Source organism: Phlebotomus papatasi, chromosome 2 (genome assembly GCF_024763615.1).
Source record: "Phlebotomus papatasi isolate M1 chromosome 2, Ppap_2.1, whole genome shotgun sequence".
In the NCBI taxonomy this organism is placed as follows: Eukaryota; Metazoa; Arthropoda; class Insecta; order Diptera; family Psychodidae; genus Phlebotomus; species Phlebotomus papatasi.
This window is the reverse complement of record NC_077223.1, coordinates 9424367-9444273: the sequence shown is the minus strand read 5'-3', so window position 1 is coordinate 9444273 and position 19907 is coordinate 9424367. Positions and strand designations below refer to the sequence as shown.

At 35.9% G+C, this 19907-nt stretch overlaps 1 protein-coding gene across 2 annotated transcripts in view; it reads left to right on the top strand.

The window, feature by feature from the left end:
* LOC129803677 (mucin-5AC) overlaps positions 1-12741 on the top strand; it is a 63246-nt gene extending 50505 nt beyond the window's left edge. Inside the window, exons 4-6 of one of the 2 annotated variants that reach the window (XM_055850414.1) lie at positions 4176-5831; positions 7755-8866; positions 12454-12741. In XM_055850414.1, the coding sequence (XP_055706389.1) occupies positions 4176-5831; positions 7755-8830 (2732 nt within the window). In that variant the 3' untranslated portion in view covers positions 8831-8866; positions 12454-12741. Of the gene's footprint in view, positions 1-4175; positions 5832-7754 lie in introns of both variants that reach the window. The other variant, XM_055850413.1, reaches the window with a different exon arrangement.
* Positions 12742-19907: the final 7166 nt, after the last annotated feature.

Sequence of the window (19907 nt, the reverse complement as noted above, 5' to 3'; positions counted from 1 at the left end):
CAAAGGCAATAAATTTGTCCCCAAGGAGCTCGAGGAGACGAGATTCTGCTCAATGAGCATGAGTTGGTACTCCTCACTTAGCTTGTTCCATCCAATATTATTCCATTACTACTCGCTGGTATATTGCTTGCTCGCGTGAATTTTATCCTTAAATGAAAATGGTTTAGTTTCTTGCATTTTCTTTGCCTTTCGCCTATTTTTAGTGTATATTTTTTTCAAATATATACCTGGAAAATGTCTTAAATACGAGAAAAAAATGCGAGAGTACAAAATACTCCTTCTAGGAATGAACTGGGCCAAATGAGAACAAAGGAAATTTTGCAATTGGGAACGAGACGTATTTCAGAGATACCTCTCTTATCCCTATGATTTCTTTCATGTTTCTTCAAGAATTTATCAAGGCTTTTTGATAATGGGCGGAAAACATAAATTAATAGCAAACCTGTAAAACCCTCACAAAGCGCCTTTTATTAATACTCACCTAAATTCCAGCAAGATGAAGGCCTAACTCCTAATTCAGATGTTTACAAGTTCAGTATTTCTGTGGTATTTCTATGGTCCCATCCATAGTGTTTCTTCAAAGGTGTAAGGATCTTTGCAATCAACGTTGTATCGATCCCTAATTACGATCCCTTCCAATGACTTATCTTTTTTTTAATTTTTAAAATATCCATGAGATATAAACCCCTTGGTTACCAGGAATCTTGAGAAAGACACGAAAGACCACTGTGCTCTGGAATAAATTCATGAGCAAACTTTGAGACACCTTTTGTGTATTTACTGAAGGCCACGGAAAATTGATTAATTTGCCATTTAATTGAGCAACTCCCTGAGACTTTATAGAAGAAAAAAAAACAAACACCAACCTCAGAGATTGTGCTAGGAAATTTCTTCAGTAGAGTTAGGCAAAAAGAGGCAGCGACACATTCTTCATTGGTGTGGAAAATTGTGCAAAAGCGGAAAGGAAAAGACAATGGAATGTGTGCAATTTATGCAGATGGAGAAAAAAGCACTGTTACATAAAAATCCATCTGCGTACAATCTCTCTTTAATCTTTAATGATTGTCTAGACTTCAATAGAAGAATCAAGAGGAGATCGCAAAAGTAGAGTGGACAGGAAGAGAATCTCACGAAGCTTGACGGATTTATTCACACGACTTTTCAAGATTGACTGATTTTATTCACTTGAGACATCAATTTAGAGCGTTTTTCTGGAGGATTTCCTGATTTTTTTTTCATGTCTTCTTCTGTTTCTCTAACATAGCGACAAGAATTTTAGTTTGGTCTTGAAACTACAAAAATTATTGTTTTTAGAACTAAATTTAGATATCAAACTTTTTGTTTCATTTTTCCGCGAGTTTATTAAGTGTTAATTTTAATTGTACAGGAAGTGTCAAGTATTTCGTAAAAATAATTTTTCATACAAAACAATTTCGAAGTTTTGTACATTTTAAAAAAAAGAAATGCTTTTTTTTCATCTGATTTTGACCACTGCATAAATTTGATGAGAAACGAATATTTTAAAAATGTTTAGAAAGTATGAAAAAGAGATTTTCCCAAGAACATGTGGACAATGTACTAAAAGTATTTAAAGGATTAACTGAGGCGCTTAGAGCAGAAGTGGTTTATGTGCATTTCCCTATTAAAAGAGTCCACTTCTGCTTTGAGCGTCTCAACTAAAGGGTGATTAAATGCTGTACTTAAAGTTTATTTAATCTGAGATCTTGCGATCACTGAAAAATTCTGCGATCTTACGATATCTAGCAATCAATCGTAAGAACTGACGATCTTAAAGCAAGAAATAGTGAATTCTTGCGATTTCTCAAAAATAAATCTTGAGGTCTAACGATCTCTGGACAAGAAATCGTAAATTTTTGCGATTTTACAGCAAGAAATCGTCTTGCGATTTAGGACCAAGAAATATTGAATTGCGATCTTTCAAAAGTAAATAGTGAGTTCTTGCGATCTCTGAACAATAGACCGTGAGTTCTTGTGATCACTGACGATGAAATCGTAAGTTCCGGCAATTTCTGAGCAAGAAATCGTGAGTTCTTGCAATCTCGGATCAAGAAATCGTAAGTTCTAACGATCTCTGAACAAGAAATCGTGAGTACTTGCCATCTCGGAGCTAGAAATCGTGAGTTTCTCGCGATCATAGTGCAAAAATTTTATGTTCTTACGATCTCTGAACAATAGACCGTGAGTTCTTGTGATCTTCTGACGAAGAAATCGTAAACCTGCGATCTTGGATTAAGAAATCGTGAGTTCTTGCGATTTCTGAGCAAGAAATAGTTAGTTTCTGCGATCTCGGATCAAGAAATCGTGAGTTCTCGCGATCACAGTGCAAAAATTTTACGTTCTTACGATCTCTGAACAAGAAATCGCAAGTTCTTGCGATCTCTGGTCAAGAAATCGTGAGTTCTTTTGACCTGCGAGTTAGAATCGATAGATCTTGTGATTTCTGAATAGGAACTCTCGCAATCTCACAGCAAGAAATCGTTGGTTCTTGCGATTTTAGAGAAAGAAATATTGAATTACGATCTTTCAAAAGTAAATTATGAGTTCTTGCGATCTCTGAGCAAGAAATCGTGAGTTCTTGCAATCTCTGAGCAAGAAATAGTTGATTCTTGCGATGTCCTAGCAAGAATTTGTAAGTTCTTGCGATCTCAGACAAAGAAATCGTGAGTTTTTGCAATCTGGAAGAAAAAATTGGTTAGTTCTTGCGATTTCTGAGCAAGAAATCGTGAGTTTCCTCGATATTTGAGTAAGAAATCGTAAGTTCTTGCAATCTCAGAGCTAGAAATTGCGTTATCTTGCGATCCCAGACCAAGAAATCGTGAGTACTTGCGATCTCGGATCACGAAATCGTGAGTTCTTGCAATATGAAAGCAAAAAATGGTTAGTTCTTGCGATCTCTGAACCAGAAATCGTGAGTTCCTTCGATATTTGAGTAAGAAATCATAAGTTCTTGCAATCTCAGAGCTAGAAATTGCGTGTTCTTGCGATCTCAGATCAAGAAATCATAAGTTCTTGCGATCCTAGAGCAAGAAATCGTCGGTTGGTTCTGCAACTGTGTTACCTGCATCTTGTTTGTGTTTTCACTCTGCATTCGTTGTAGATGCCACACAGCGGTACGTCATTTACAATGAATGTAGACACAATCTTTCGAAATTAAATGATCAGTTCTTGCGATCTTTCTAAAATAAATCGCGAGTTCTTGCGATTTTTCAATAAAATCGCAAGCCTGTTATGGATCATCTAAATCTTCAATTAAACACCCTCCGGAATTGAGGAATTTTGGCAAAAAAGGAGCAGTAAAAAATGAAAAATGAGCAATAAAATGTCTTATTTTGATCGGTAAAAATCTAAATATTTACAAAATGGCTCTAATTTACATAATTAACTTCTAAAATGAGTTTCTTGTAAAATGAACAGCATTTTTCTTATTCCTTTGCTAAAACCTTTACGATAATATCATTGTTTATGTTTTTATTATTGTTCAATTCTAACTTTTTACTGCTCGTATAGTGCCCTGAATTTTTAGTGCCTTGTTAAATTAATTATTCAATTTACAATGTTTAAAATTTAGATTATTATTTAAAAAGCTAACAATAGTAACATGAGCTTTCCTTTTGAAGTTTTGAGTGCTTCAAAGACTCAATTTATTTAAAAAAAAAAGTTAATAAGTTTTTTTTTTAAATACACATTTAGAAACCTTAATAATAAAATTGTCGTTAAACTTTTATTGTATCGAAAATAAATCCAAAATTTATTGTCTTTTCTTCCTTCGAAAAAAAAACTTAATTTGCTCCGCTACATTTAATTATTTATTGCAAATACTGTAATTAATATAATAACCTTGTTGGATGTGGCTATTTCAAAATCGATGTTTTTCATTGATTTAAAAGCAAACATCCAATAATTAGATGATTGGTCAGAAATGCATAAGCCAGGTGATGAAGACTTTGCAAATAACTAATCAAACAGTTTACTTTTTTATTGGTTTTACATTTAATGATATCTCTAAAACAAATGTCATTACAGGACTTTATTTATCTCGAATAGAAATAAATGAGTAATAAATTATCAATGTGTTCATGAATATTCAATCCTATAAAATATTTAATTGCGTGTAGAATATTCTTAACTTAGAATAATATTAATTTGTTTCTCAGTGTCTTCAAGTGTTCAGGAGGTGACGCCAACTCAAGTGGTTGAGGTTGAGCCAACAAAAGTAGAAGTTAAATCCACAAAAATCGAGGTGAAACCTACGAAAGTGGAAGAGAAGAAGCCTATTTCTGTAGTGACTAAGGAAATCAAATCCCCGCCGTCGTCAATTGTGAATGTAGTGACTGCAGTAGAGCAGCCCGAGAGGCCATCAGTAGTGAGTGTGGTGAATGTGGTTCAGCCCGTGACAGTGGCTACGTCCTCCCATGTAGTCTCAACAAAAGTCGATGTTATTGTGCACAAAGAAACAGCACTGCCTAGCTCTGAGCCCACAGAAATTCCTGAGAGCACTTCTGAGAAGACTGAGGAGATTGAAGGGAAACCCGATGGCTTGATCATTGAATCGAGCATCGTTGAGATCAATTCAAATGTCAACTCAGACATTCCCATACAGATTCCCAATAATATTGCTGAGCCAGAGTATGATTTCCTGTCCAGGCAACCGGCGGAGTATGTTGAAGAAACCTACAGGGTGCACAATTTGAGAGGGAACAAGCCTCATATTAAAACCAGGCCGACGGAAGCTCAAAGAAGGGACAGTTTGCATCCCACAGGATTGGTTACGAAGCTAGGAGGGACTGTAGTTAAGGACGGAGTAACAACAATTCACGAAACCAGTGTTATTGGGACTTATATCTCGGGAAAATATGCTCAGGTTCTGCAGAGTTCATCACAAATCTTCCACAATCCCAATAAACCCAAGCTAGCTCCTTCTCCTTCCTTGAAAATTCTCAAGACAGCCGCTCCGGCTATTCCCAAGGCTCACAGGCATACCGTCGAAGCTACTCCGAGCCTGGACAGCTACGAAGATAGCTACACAACAGCTTCCGGACGCCTAAGCAAACGCCCAGTTGGTATCCCGCCAACAAGCCCTGCTGATTTCAAGAGTCGCTTCCGGAATCGCAAATACAACCAAGAGCCCCAAGATTATGCTGAAGAAGTCACTCCAGCTACGGAGAAGGTTACCACGAAGAAGTACAGAAGCAATCAGAAGTACAACAGACCTTCATCTGAAGTCAATACAGTTTCCGTCTTTCCGGAAACGAGCTCAGTCCCCGCTTTTAGGCGCAACAAAGCTTCTAGGCATGAATTTAAGCCAACATCCACAGTCAGCCAGAATGAAGCATACACCCGCCGAGGTTTCAAACCCAAACCTCATCCGACGAGTGTGGACAATGAACAGGCTTCCACGAGTCTCTACAAATTCAAACTCAATCGAACTCCTGGAAGGTGGCAATATAAAACCACTCCGAAACCTCGAGTAAATATTCGCAAATCCACGGATGAACCCAAAGAAACCGCCACGGAAACAGCCAATCTCGAGGGAAGGTCAGACGATGGGGATCTCGATGGACAGCCTTCTTTGACCGGAGACATTCTGCAGGATGACGGACGAAATGGAATTGAGAAACCCCTGCCCGTGGAGACGCTGAAAGTTGAAATCTCAACGCCATCGGACTTTGCGGATGTCTACTACGAAATTGCCACTATCAAATCACCCTACACGTTCCAGGTGGGACCAGTGAAGAAAACTCGCTTCATTACAGTCACCTCCACCTTCGAGAAGACTCTAGAACCTGAGACAACCACCACAGAACTCACAGGTAGGCGAAATAAAATTAGTTGAAAACTCTCAAGCCTATTCCACCATTGAAAATTTACAAGTGAAACCCTCAAGAAGAAAGGTTAGGGAATAAATTCAGTAATTAGTCATACACCTATTCCTGAGCTTGGTCATGGTTTCGATCTAGAATTCCCCACAGATTTTTCTTCGTAAGGATTCAAGTCAGGCGAATATACCGGCTATGACAGGACCTCAATATTTTAGGCCTTAAACTAGTCTCGTTTCACCAATTATGTGGATTTGCGCATTGTCTGTCGCAATCTATGGACTTTAGGACCATTCACCAGAAGGAATACTACCAAATTGCTTCTAAAGGTATTGATAAATCGTACACTTTCTTGAGCTGAGATAAAATGCACGCACTTCCCTTCTGACTTTGATTAGAAAAGAGAGAAACCTGTCAACTACAGAAACAGTGCTGCAAACTTCACAGTATAAAAACTATGTTTTTCTATCATTTCAAAATGGCTGTTTTTGCACTATTTATTTGAAATATCACGATGCTATTTTTTTTCCACGAAAGGTGCCCAACACCATCACTTAACCATCTCAAAAATTCGTTTAATATACGATTAGACCCAGATCATGATCATACTTTGTTAAGTTTGCTTTTTTATCTGACTTTTTAAGTGTTCTTTTTGTTTTAAAAACCACTTTATGTTAAAGCAGTTGTCCAGGCTAAAATGTCGTCCATAGCTACCGATGTTTGTAAAAATTCGCCATCTTGAATTTTTGAAGGTTAAAGTTAAACCTCTCTAGAAGGCATATTTCTCAACTGATTTGTTTAAAGTTGAATTTATTTGAAAGGTCTTGAAATTACAAATAGTTCGCATCGGTCATTAGGTCATTAGTTAGAAACCCGTTTTTGGACCTTTTCTACTTTTTCCTGGTATGAAGGAAAGACAATATAAAAGGGTCCTTTACAGGACCAGTATTGAATATTGTTTGCTTAGGTGGCTGCAACGTCCCTAAGAACCGGGCCTCTTGCCTAACCTTCTTCAGTCTTGGCACTCTCCACTAGCTTTTTCTAGCACCTCAGAATCCCCAGCTGTTTAAGGGCACTATCCACTACTTTCTTACATCGTTTTCTAGGCCGTCCTCTCATACTTGTCCCTTCAGGTTCACTATTTAGTAGTTTCTTAGACATTCTTGCAGCTGGAATTCGCTGGATGTGTCCCAGTCAGCTGATTTGACGTGCTCTCATGATGGCCATAGTGTCTGGCTCCTTATAAAGGAGTTCCAGCTCATGGTTCGTCCGGGTTTGGATACTGTACTCTCCATTGTTTCCCTCACAGAGCCATAGATCCGTCTCAGCATTCGTCTTTCGAAGATCAGTAGCGATTGTTCTTCAGCTTGAGTCATCGGTACTACCTGTAAACCATAAATGGCAATGGGCCTCGCTATGGTCTTATGTATTATGATCTTCGATGACCGGGAGACGTTTCGAGAACGGAATATTGTTGACAGAGCATGGGAGCACCTATTCCCAGCTGCAATCCTCTCGTTGACCCCTATCTTCACACTGTTGTCTGGCTTGTACCCCCCTTCCATCGTTGGTCCCATTAGGCTTGCATATCATTTCAATGAATATTGTAGGACATATCTTTAGGTTCTTCCGGTGTTCGTCAGAGGATTGTTTTCTTCCTGAAACCAAAAAGACTCAATTTTCTCCAAAGCTTCTGACCCTCGGTATGGCTTTTCCCAATGAGGAAACATTTGTGGTTTTGAGAAGAAAAAGAAGACGATCCTCTGACGAACACCGGAAGAAACTGAAGATAATATAGAATTACGTCAGATACAGTATTCGAAGATTGTAGGACTGCTGACGATCAAAGTTTTCAATGGTGGACGAGCGCGCTGATCCGGATCCCGATGAAACAACAACTAACCAATTAATTTACAGGACCCTTGACGGAGAACATTCTAGCTACGACATCCCATTTAGACAGTGAACACAATCTCCTAGACTCCACAATAGCCACCCTCCCGCCCCTTTATATGACAGATGAGGGTGAAACTCCATCCCTCGAGACCCTTACTGAGACTTTCAGTACTACCCATGAGCTTCTGAAAACCCACATTCTGCCCATTGTTTACAATGAGAACAGTACCGAGAGCCACACGCTGATCCAGACCTACCATGTTACGCGCCTTGTCACCGCCACGAAGACCCTACCTCCCATGGAGAGCTACCACTTCGTACCTAGCAAGACCTTCAATGAGTTCAACAGTCGCCTGGATGAGGCTGGATCGGAATTGCATCTGGAACTGGAATTTGGGGACAACAACGAAGAAGATGAAGACGATGAGACGGCACGTCAGGAGCTTCCAGCTGAATTGGACTTGTCCAAGGTGGGTACTGACCTGGATCTACTGGGACTGGATCGTGTTCCAGCTATTGTGCCAAAATCCAAGCCGAAAGTCACTAAGACATCCGTTGAGGCCACAACGCCCAAATCTACGGAAATTCAGCCAGAAATCCAGCAATTGCTGCGACTTCTCAATCCAGCAGCAGCAAATCTACCCCAAGTGATTACATCTTCTAAGCCAATCGTTAAACTAGAGACAGTTTACGATTCCCATGTCATTCCCATCTTCAATGGCGTCTCCACAATCTTCAGCACACTGACAAGGCCAATTGGGACAGTAACAAAGACAGATTATGAATATGAGACAACGACAATCCAACCATCTCTTCCTATTCCTCCTGTTCCCATGAATCCTCTCTTCCCTCAACAGCCACAATTCCAGATCACATCTGCTCCCATCGTAACAAATACCATAGTCACTGTTACAGATAGTAAAGTCCTGAAGTTGACATTCGGTGCCAAAACAGCCTATACGACGCTGTTCTCAACTCACGTAACCCCGACTCTGGTCACAACCTACGTCACCACTTCCGTTCCTGTTGCGGCCAATCCAGCCGCTTTCCCAGGCTACTTCCCTGCCCCCTACGCTCCCTTCCCCTACGTCGGATAGACCCTTGGGGATCAACTGCCAGGAGATGCCACCTGAGTGAGTACCTTTCATTAGCTTGGGGATTTTGTAAATGGAAATTGATTATTTTATTTAGCGGCAAGATAAAACAGTAGTAAAATTTTCGAAATATTTCTAAGGAATTGACAAATATTTTGTTGATTTTCTTTGACGAATTTTGTAATTTATTTTTCAGTATTTTTGTTAAGTTATCAGATTTACAAATAATTAGATATGAGTTTATTTGTAAAAGTTTGGAAAAGTTTGTAAAAAAAGGAGTTACCAGTGATTTACAAATTTCTAGCATAAATTTACAAAAGTTTGTTAGGGTGATTAATTTTTTTATTGAAGATTTTCGAAATTCAAAGGGCAGACAACTGTGTCGGTAAATTGAACACCAATTTGTCGATCTATTGCATTTTTTCTGTTCTTTTGCAAAAATTTTGTTGATGTATCGATATTTTCTAAAAATCGTGGAGATCTACTGACCTTTTGTGAAGCTCGAGAAGTTTACAGCGAGGTTTTGCAAAGATCGTGTCGATGTTCCGAACTTCTGCGAAGTTCATATCGATCTTTTGCGAGGTTTCTGTCAGTCTGACGGCCTTGTAAAAAGATCGTGTCGACTTGGCGATGTTTTCTTGTAAAAAGATCGTATCGACTTGGCGATGTTTTCTTGTGAAAAGATCGTATCGACTTGGCGATGTTTTATTGTAAAAAGATCGTATCGACTTGGCGATGTTTTTCGAAGTTCGAGCTAAATTCGGCAAAGTTTATGTCGATCTACCTGAATTTTTGCCAAGTTCGTATCAGTGTGCCGATTTCTAGAGAAGATCATGTCGATTTTTCAACTGTTTGCGAAGTTTATATCGATCTTTTGCGAAGTCCATGTCAATCTGCTGACCTTTTGCGAAGTTCATGTCGATTTGAAGGTATTTTTCGAAGTCCGTGTCAGTCTGTCGATCTTTTCCGAAGTTTCTATGAGTCCGCCGATCTCTTAAAAAAAACTTGTCGAACTGTCGACCTATTGCGAAGTTTAAAACGATCTTTTGCGTATCCCGTGTCAATCTGCCGCCCTTTTGAAAGGATCGTGTCGACTTGGCGATGTATTACGAAGTTCATATCGATCTTTCGTGACGTTTCTGTGATCTGCCGTTCTGAATGTGTCGATCTGCTGACCTTTTGCGAACTTCATTTCATATCTCTCGTTTGCGAAGTTTCTTGGAGCCTCTGCCGACCTTTTAAAAAAATCGTGTCGATCTTCCGATCTTTTGCGGAGTTCACATCAATCTTCTGCGAAGTTCATATTATTCTACCGACCTTTTGAAGGGATCGTGTCGACTTGGCGATGTTTTGCGGAGTTCATATCGATCTTTAGTGAAGTTTCCGAGTTTTTTGAAAGAATCGTGTCGACTTAACGATGTTTTGTGAAGTCCGTATTAGTCTACCAACCTTTTGCGGAGTTCATATCGATCTTTTGCAAGGTTTTCCGTGAGTCTGCCGACCTTTTAAAAAAAAATCGTGTCGATCTGTCGTCGTTTTACGTAGTTCATTTCGATCTTCTGCGAAGTTCATGTCAATCTGCCGACCTTTTGAAGGGATCGTGTGGACTTAGCGATGTTTTGCGAAATCCATATCGATCTCTTACGAAGTCCGTATTAGTCTGCCGACTTTTTGCGCAGTTCATATCGATCTTTTGCAAAGTTTCTGTGAGCCCGCTGACCTTTTAAATAAAATGTCGACTTGGCGATGTTTTGCGAAGTCCATGTCGATCTTTTGCGAAGTCCGTATTAGTCTTTCGATCTTTAAAAAAAATCGTGTCGATTTGCCGACCTTTTTCGAAGTTCATATCGATCTTTTCCGAAGTTCGTGTCAGTCTGTCGACCTTTTCCGAAGTTTCTGTGAGATCAACCTTTTGTGACGCTCATGGCAATCTTTTGCGAAGTTCCAGGCAGTTTGCCGCCCTTTTGAGAAGATTGTGTCGAATTGGCGATGTTTCGCAAGGTTCTTGTGAAGTTTTGCAAAAGTTTATGTCGATCTGTCGACCTTAGCGAAGTTCTTGTCCATCTGCCGACCTTTTGAAAACATCATGTCGATCTGCCGATATTTCACGAAGTTCGAGTCAATCTTTTGCAAAGCTTATGTTGATCTGCTGAACTTTTGTAAAATCTATGTCGATCTTTTGCAAAAATCGTGTCGATCTGTGGATGTTTCGCGTAGATCGAGTCGAACTTGTGCAAAAATCATGCCATTCTATCTACCGGAGACTTGTCAAAGTTCAAGAAGTTCTTGTCGATCTTTTGCAAAGCCTATGTTGATCTGCTGAAGTTTTGTAAAATCTATGTCGATCTTTTGCAAAAATCGTGTCGATCTGTGGATGTTTCGCGTAGATCGAGTCGAACTTGTGCAAAAATCATGCCATTCTATCTACCGGAGACTTGTCAAAGTTCAAGAAGTTCTTGTCGATCTTTTGCAAAGCCTATGTTGATCTGCTGAAGTTTTGTAAAATTTATATCGATCTTTTGCAAAAATCGTGTCGATCTGTGGATGTTTCGCGTAGATCGAGTCGAACTTGTGCAAAAATCATGCTGTTCTACCGGAGACTTGTCAAAGTTCAAGAAGTTCTTGTCGATCCAATGCAAAGATTTTGTCGATCTCCTGAAGTTTTGTAAAGCCTGTGTCGATCTTCTGCAAAAATCGTGTCGATCTGTGGATGTTTCGCGTAGATCGAGTCGAACTTGTGCAAAAATCATGCTATTTCACCGGACACTTGTCAAAGTTCAAGAAGTTCTTGTCGGTCTGTCGACATTTCGCTAAGGCCGTGTCAAACATTTCCAAATTTTTTCAGACTAACGAGGTTTTGCAAAATCGTGTCGATCTGTCGATGTTTCGCGTAGATCGAGTCGAACTTGTGCAAAAATCATGCCATTCTACCGGAGACTTGTCAAAGTTCAAGAAGTTCTTGTCGATCTGTCGATATTTCGCTAAGGCCGTGTCAAACATTTGCAAGTTTTTTTTCAGACTAACGAGGTTTTGCAAAGATCGTGTCGATCTGTCGGTACTTTAGAATGTGTATTTCGATCTATCGATTATTGATACTAAATTAATGCTGATTTGCCAATTTCATTCCAAAATTCAAATAATAGAATTAACAAAACTCTGATAAATTCGCCAATATTTGTCAATTTTACAAATTATTCCTAAACGAAAAGTAAAAATAGAAGATCAATTTCCACTTTGCAATATTTCCCATCCATTTTATACCACATCAATTGAATGAGGAGTTTTCCGGATTCTCAGCTGGAATCATCAATCCTTGTGCAGTTTCTTTTTTCAGTTCAATCCTATCAATTGGCCAAATGATTGAATTCTAATTAGGAAATTTATTAATTTGTTCCTGCCATTTGTGCCCTTTTTTTGCATTTCATTAAATATTGAATTCCTTCTTTTGCATTTCGTGGGAAAATTATTGGGAAATCCCACACGCTTTCCAATTACTGATAGAAATCACCAAATTGACGTGATTGAGCTGAAGCGCAAGGAAATGACATTATGCAATGATTCTGCTGAGAATTTGTGGAATGGAGAATGTAATTTAAAAAGAAAAAAAAATAATAATTATGTTAAAGAGAGCGAGAATAAGTGAAATTTGCGATACAAAAATTCCACCCAAATACTCGAATTTAAAAGAAAAAAGGTGAAAAAAGGAAAATGTGTAAAAAAAAAACTAAGGTTTTATACTTCTTTTTGGGAAGAGGTATAATGTACAAGTGGATAGTGGAGGAAGTAAAATTTTTGTAAATATATTTGGTGCTGTAAAAGCTATTGAGAAAAAAAAAGAACGAGAGAGACCTTTAAATACTCTTAAAATTAGATGTTTAAATTGCTAGGAATAAATGAGAAATATTTTCTAAATACCACAGTGTGTTTTTTTTTGCGTTGAGCACTCCTTCTTTGGTCTTTTTTCTCTTTTCCTCTGGTCAGAGACTCACTGTCGAGGGCAGCGAATTTGACTCTGAGATCACTTTTATGACATGAAGAGAAATATAATGCGTACACAATTTGATGAAATAAACGGTGAAAATATGGAGCAATTGACCAATTATGTCTGTTACTTCTACCTCTAAGGTTAAATTTTTCATTCTTGCGCACACACCGTCAGTCTTGGATGGATTTTCGCAATGAAACATTTAAATAAATATGCGGTGGGAGGCACAAAGGGGGAACAGTTGGTCGTGTGAAGAATAACAATGCAGGAGAAACGAACAAATATTAATTGCACACAGTTGAACTTCTTTGAAACTGTTGCAAAAGACTTATTTCTCAGACCAAAAAAAAAAGAAGCAATTTTTTGGACAACATTTCTCTTCTATTCTCGATCAAAGGCACAGCGGGATTACTATTTTAAATCAATCGACAGTTAATCAGTGGGTGGGATTTTTTTTCCCGATTTTGCTGTAGATTCAGCAAGATAACGACAATGATTTAACAAGAGTTTAACAAGCGAAAGAGATTAGATAATTTGTAGATTAGAGATCTAAATCTTGAATTGAAAAGTATGATTCAGATCAATTTGTACCACTTCCATCACAAGAAACTCGAACATTTGAAATGCTGTTGGTTGGATTAGCAATTGTGCTAATTGTTCATATTTCTGATTTTTTTTTAATTCTCCGGTCCGGAGGCTCAGAATTAACCCTCTAACAGTATTTTCTTTAATATGCAAAAAAAAAGTTCTAAAACAATGTTTTCTAGGATAATTATGATCCAATAAAGTCGGAAAAACCATTCATTCTTCATTATCTTTTTTAGTTCAGGCGCTAGGTGAGAAAATATAAAAATTTTTTGAAACTCTTTTTGCTTCTAAAATTCACATTTTTAGTTTTTTCAAATTTTTTAAATAAAATAAGGTCGGAGGAACGTCTGTTCGACAGGGAACCCTTATTGACACTTTTGTCAAAATGTTGAAAATTATTTAATGTAGGGTGGAATAACCGGCTATCGCCATGTTTAGGAAAAAATTAAATTCATTTAATTATAACTTTTGAATCCTTGTTACAAGATAAGTCAAATTTGACACAAAGTTACTTAGATGTATTAGCTCTAGATACGTGAAAACAATAATCCTAGAACATAACGCTGGACTACTTAAAAAACTGATTTTTATTAATAATGCAAAAATAACCATTTCGTCGCCACTTTTTACCACTTTTCGCCAGTTTTGTAAAATTTGTAACCACTTCTCGCCACCCACTTGAAAAGAACCACACTCGGTTATTTTAGGCAATGCTATGAAAAGAATACATTCACCATTTCTCTTTCCTTGTGATCACTTTATTATTACTCTCTTTAAATGATTTTTCTTCCCTTTTATTTGAGAAATCAAATTATGGGGCTTTTGCAGAAAGTAAACAATGCAGATTTGACAACTGAGAATGTACGAAGTGAAGTTAGCGTCGCCTATTGAAAAGATATGGCGACAGGTGGTAAAATCAATTCCAGAATATTACCACTTCTCGCCATGCCTCATTTTTATACAAAAATAATATAAAATGAAATATTAATTGACTAAATACAAATTTTATGTATTCCACAAGTGCAATTAAATATTCAATAGACAAATTATTTAACCAAATAGGTATTTTTGGCCTGATGAAAATTTGACGACACTTAGTACATTTGGTAAGAGATGTTGGATTCGATGCACTTGCTTAAAATATTGCTCTAAAAAGTGATCAAAATCGTGAATCCAAAACGAATAATTATTATTTTTCGATTCTATGCGTAGAAGCAGAAACAATACAAAAAAAATGCGACTCATTTATTTCATAAATTGCGAAAAATAGCGATTTCAATGTAAGTGGCGAGAAGTGGGGCACTGGCGAGAACTGGTGATTCCACCCTATCTAGTAAAATATAAGTAATATAACGATTTTTCTGTAATATACCTTTTACTATAAACAGAAATGTGCAAATTTCATATCCCAAATGGTACAGAGTAGGGTGTCAATAGGTGCTGACACCAAGGGCGTACCCAGGATTTCGGTTAGGGGGGGGGGGCTAAATCTCAAAATTTGTTGGCGAGGGGGTGGGGGTACATAATTTTTATTTTGAAAAAAAAAAACATAAAAAAATAAAATGGGATAATAAAGCAGGTCCCCTACTTTTCAGCATAGATTAACTAGCCTATGCTTAATTTGTAGGTATTGGTAAGGAACAATCGTAAGTGTTCCTCGGACCAGTACACTCTCTCCCATATTATTGGCTAAAAATAAAATAATTTTTAGAAATTATTCGCTACTTTTTAGCAAATTACTACAGTAAGTAAGACATTCCTTTTAGTTCATATTTAATCTATAGAACCAACTATCCGAGAAACGTTTGATTAAGTCCCTTCCGATCCGCAGAACACGATGCATTTTTACAATTACACCTATCTTTATTAATTTCTGATAATAAATGCGCAAATTTAGATATAGTAAAACGAATCACTAATATACCAATTGTCATATACAAAAACATCAAAATGTTTTGGAGCTTATATATTTTTCTTAAATTTAATATGGAGGTATTAACATTTCGTTTCGTGATACCCTTCAAGGCAAAAAGCACTATCATATAGAATTAATGATATGCTTCTGAAAATTTCCAGCCTTGACATTTTTATTTAACGAAAATTTACTTAAGGGGTTACCACTACGAGGGTCAAGAAGACTAAAAACAGATTTTTTTTCCAAATTTCTTTTCTATCATAATAAAAAAAAATTAATTCAAGCTCTTAGGCATAAAAATAACAAGATTTAAACTATATTTTCTGGATTTTAACTTGTGATACGTCTTATATCTGGCCTTCGAAAAGCCAATAGAATGTGATTTGGCGTATTTTTTGTCTCTATGAACGATAGGGACAAAAATAGCTCAAAAAATTAAGTAATTTTTCTGACGATACCAATGACAGATAATTTTCACTCTAAAGAAAAATATTATGTTTGAGTATTGTAGTATCTTGTTCTAAAACGGTTTTGCTTAAAAAAAATTGGAAGTATAAAAAATAATTAAAATCAATTTTCATTATAAGAATTTAAAAATTCGTGTCATTTTTTAGCTTAAAAATTTACTATATTGCAAATAGTTGGAGACTTGCAAAGAATATTCTAGATACTTTCAAACTTCTACTTTGCAATTACGTATAAACATAAGTAAAAAATAACTTTAGGTAGTCACGAAAAATTATAATCTTTATGGGACACCGGTGTTCCTATCGTCCTTAAAGGGTTAAATAAACTTTTTATTCCGATGTAAAAATATTAGTGAAAATTATGCTGTTTTTAATATATTTTGACCCACGTCTCCCCTTCTTAAAGGGTTACATGGATGACGCAGCCTAAAAACAGCATGTTTCCTTTCTTTTTTGTCAACGTGATATAATTAATTCAATATAATCTCTTAAGTATGTAAAAATACAACAGTTGAGCTGCATTTTTTCAAATTTTCATTAACAACTTTAAAAGTTTAGCTCTTGTAACTTGGTACCTAATTTTTGGAAATGTCTTTTTGAAAATAAAACTTACTTTTCGGTAGTCACGATTACTCAGTGTAGATTAATTTAACGTAAAAAAAATTATTTCCTATTAGAAGATGGGTTAAACTAACTTGAACCATGGATTTTTTGTTGCTTTGATAACGATTTATTTTTTAAGACAAAACGTGGTGCAAAATACGCCGAAAATCGTATTTTTGTATTAAATTATCAAAAAAAAGACCTAATTTTCTTTTCTTTTTAAATCCTCAAGTTTAAGAACGGGCTTAACCGGTTTAACTCACCTGCTAACAGGGAATAATTGGTTTTTCTGAGATCAGATGAATCTACTCTAGTAATCATTAGGTATTAACGAAAAATAAGTTTTTTCAATAAACGTTTCCGACAATCAGGTCCTAACGGCCGAATATATATTTTTTTTAAATAAAAATGTCAAAAAATATAGTTTATATGTTATGCTTTTATATGCTTAGGAGCTTGAATTAAATAAAATTTTTATTATGTTCAGAAGAAACTTGCTTACTTTTCAATAATAGTATATGGTAAATTGTTGGTGCTAAAAGCGATCTTTAGAGAACTCAATGACGACTTTTATAAAACAAATTCTAACCCTATGCTTTTACTTTCTCCGTGGATTTTTAAATTTTCGTTATAAATCCTTAAATATCCTTTAATTCTGTAAAAAACATTACGTGACAACTTCCTCCTTTTCGAAAAATATATTACTGAAATTACGTTATAAAAAGAAAGTAAAAATAATTACTAAATATTTGCCCATTTTTACACTTTTTTTTAATTTTTGAATGTAGTGCAGTGGGGGCAACAGCCTTGCTCTGCCCCCCTCCCCGATTGGGCTTTTAATTGTTTTTTTAGCTCATTTTTGTATTGACAAACGAGCAGTAAAACACTAAATTTGAAAAGTGACTAAATTTACAACTTTTAAAAGAAGTAGAATTTTCATCAAAGTTTCGATCTTTATGGATCGAAAAATTAAGCCCATTTTTGGAAAGATTTGTTTTTTTTACTGAACAAAATTATTTATTTTTGCTGACCAAATGTATATTTTTTTTACTTTTCATTTGTTTTTGTCTTATTTGAAGCTTCTAGGGGGGGGCAGCTGCCCCCCCCTGCCCCTAGCTGGGTACGCCCATGGCTGACACGAGTTCTTAAAGTGTCAATAGACGTTCCTTTCACCCTACACAAAGTAGAACGACATATCTTTCAGTAAAAAATAAATTTATTTTAGTCAGATAACTTTAAATCGGTATTTTTATTGAAATTGGAAATGAGTTTTTTTGCACAAATATTTTTTGTTGCTTTTTCTCTGACCTGGTCACACAAAACTGGGAATAGCAACAAAACGAAGAGTTAAAATGAGTTCAAACTTTCAAGAGATGTTAGCAACTGTGTTATCACACTTGCACATTAAAATTTTAATATGATTCACATTAATTGTCGCTGGTGAGAGTCCAAATGTGTAATTTGTGTGTTTGTGTCATTTTATATTCAAAATTTGATCTATTTGTTGATAAAAAGGTAGACTGGGCCCGCAAAATTTGATATAAATTGATTTATAGCATTAATACGAAAAATTAATGCGAATTTCTCATTAATTTTTTAATATAAAAAATATTTATGCTTTAGGTAAATTTAAACTTATTTTTGCAGGCCAAGTCCACTTCTTTATCAATAAATAGAAAAACCCCAAATATTAAGTGACTCAAAGACACAAGTAACATATTTGGACGCTCACAAGCGACAATTAATGTGAATCACATTAAAATTTCAATATGTAAGTGTGATTACGCCGTGACTATTACCAAGGACACTAAAGCACTTTAAAATAAAAACTTTGTAATCGCAGTAAATGTGATTTTTGTGAAGACCGTCTTGAGACGGTCCCGGAATTTCCCGGAATTTCCTTCAAGAAAAACTCTTCTTGGTGGCTTTAGCAAGCTTAAGTTAAATTAAATTTTTCATTTTAAACACATAAAAAAGAACATTTCTTTTCTTTATGGTGTCTACAGACTAGAAGCCATTTTCGTCAAAAATTGCCTTTTTTAAAAACTTTTGACATTTCTGCCTACAAGGTTAGGGGAAATTTTCTTTAAAAAGGCATTTTTTAAAGAAATTTCTCATAGTGTGTAGAGGCCATTATAGCGGAATTTCCACCCAAGAAAAGTCCATTTTAAAAATATTTTAGACGTGTTAGAGAATTTTTTTGTAAGTGTCCTCGTCTTTCCAAATTTGTGATCATAAAAAAACGATGCAGAAAAAACTTATGAACTTTGAATAGAAAGCTTATGAAAATCTTCCTGAGGGAATTTAAAAAAAAAAAAAAGAAAAACTGAAGCTGCTTTTGATCGCATTTCATTAAAACACAAAGAAAAGCTAATATTTGCTTTTGAAAAACTAATTGAAGCATTTGAAGACTGTTTATAAGCTATTTGAACGATTTAAAATCATCAAAATCGGATTAAAATAAGATTTATGTCGATAAAGAGACGAAAGCTTTTTTTTTGGCCTCGGAACATCGTTTTGGGATTAGGACATTATTCTCAAAAGCTTCATTCAAATGCAATTTCCTCCAATAAAAAGCTACTCAAATCCATGAGATCGTTGAAATAAAAAAAAGTTTCCTAAAAAAAGGTCCTAAGTGAATTTCGTTTTTCTTAAAGATCATATTAAGGATTTTATTGATTTTTTCAAATAAATTAAAATTAATAAAAATTAGACTTATTTTTACAAATTTTCGACAAAGCTCTTTTTGCATTCGAAGAACGGTTTCTTTTGAAGATAATCCTTCAATTTGGTCACTCCTCTTACTAAAATCTTAGCTACAACCCTTGGTACTAAATAGATTCATTTCCGGAGTATAACGTTCTTTGCTCTTTACGTCAAATAAAAGTACAGATTAAATGAGTGAAATACTAAAGTTCCAATTGACATATACAAAAATGCTGAAAATCGGTGTAGAACCCATATTTTACGGAAATTACACAGAGCTTTTCTTAAACCTAAATGAAAAGGTTTGTAATTGAACCAAGCGCCTGGCAATTTGGCCTTTTTATATGGAGCTATTTGAAGCCAATTCCTAAATTGATCTCGGACTCAGCTCACAGTGCCTCAAGGAAAAAAAATATTTAAACAAAAATTTAGTATATTTATTCCACCATACAGAAAGGTATCTTATAATACGGAAAAACTTCTCACTTTTTAAATATTTAGCATAACTATCACGAGTGCAGAAAAATTCCCATACGCATTTGTATGTGAAAGTAAGAAATTGGCTTCAACTTTGAAGGCCACTCGCCGGGGACTAGAATTGAATAAATTTAAAAATAAATTATTTTTGGTCTAAAAAATTTAAATGATCAGTATTTTATTTCATATTGGTCAGTAAGTAACGCAATTAAAAATTACAGGGAGTTCCGCTTTGAAAGAGGAGACATCTTTGGGGTAAGTTATGGAAGCCCCGTGATGTATGCAAGACATTTTCGGCGCTAATTTTTCAATCTATTTTCAGCGCCAATCATAAGAAAT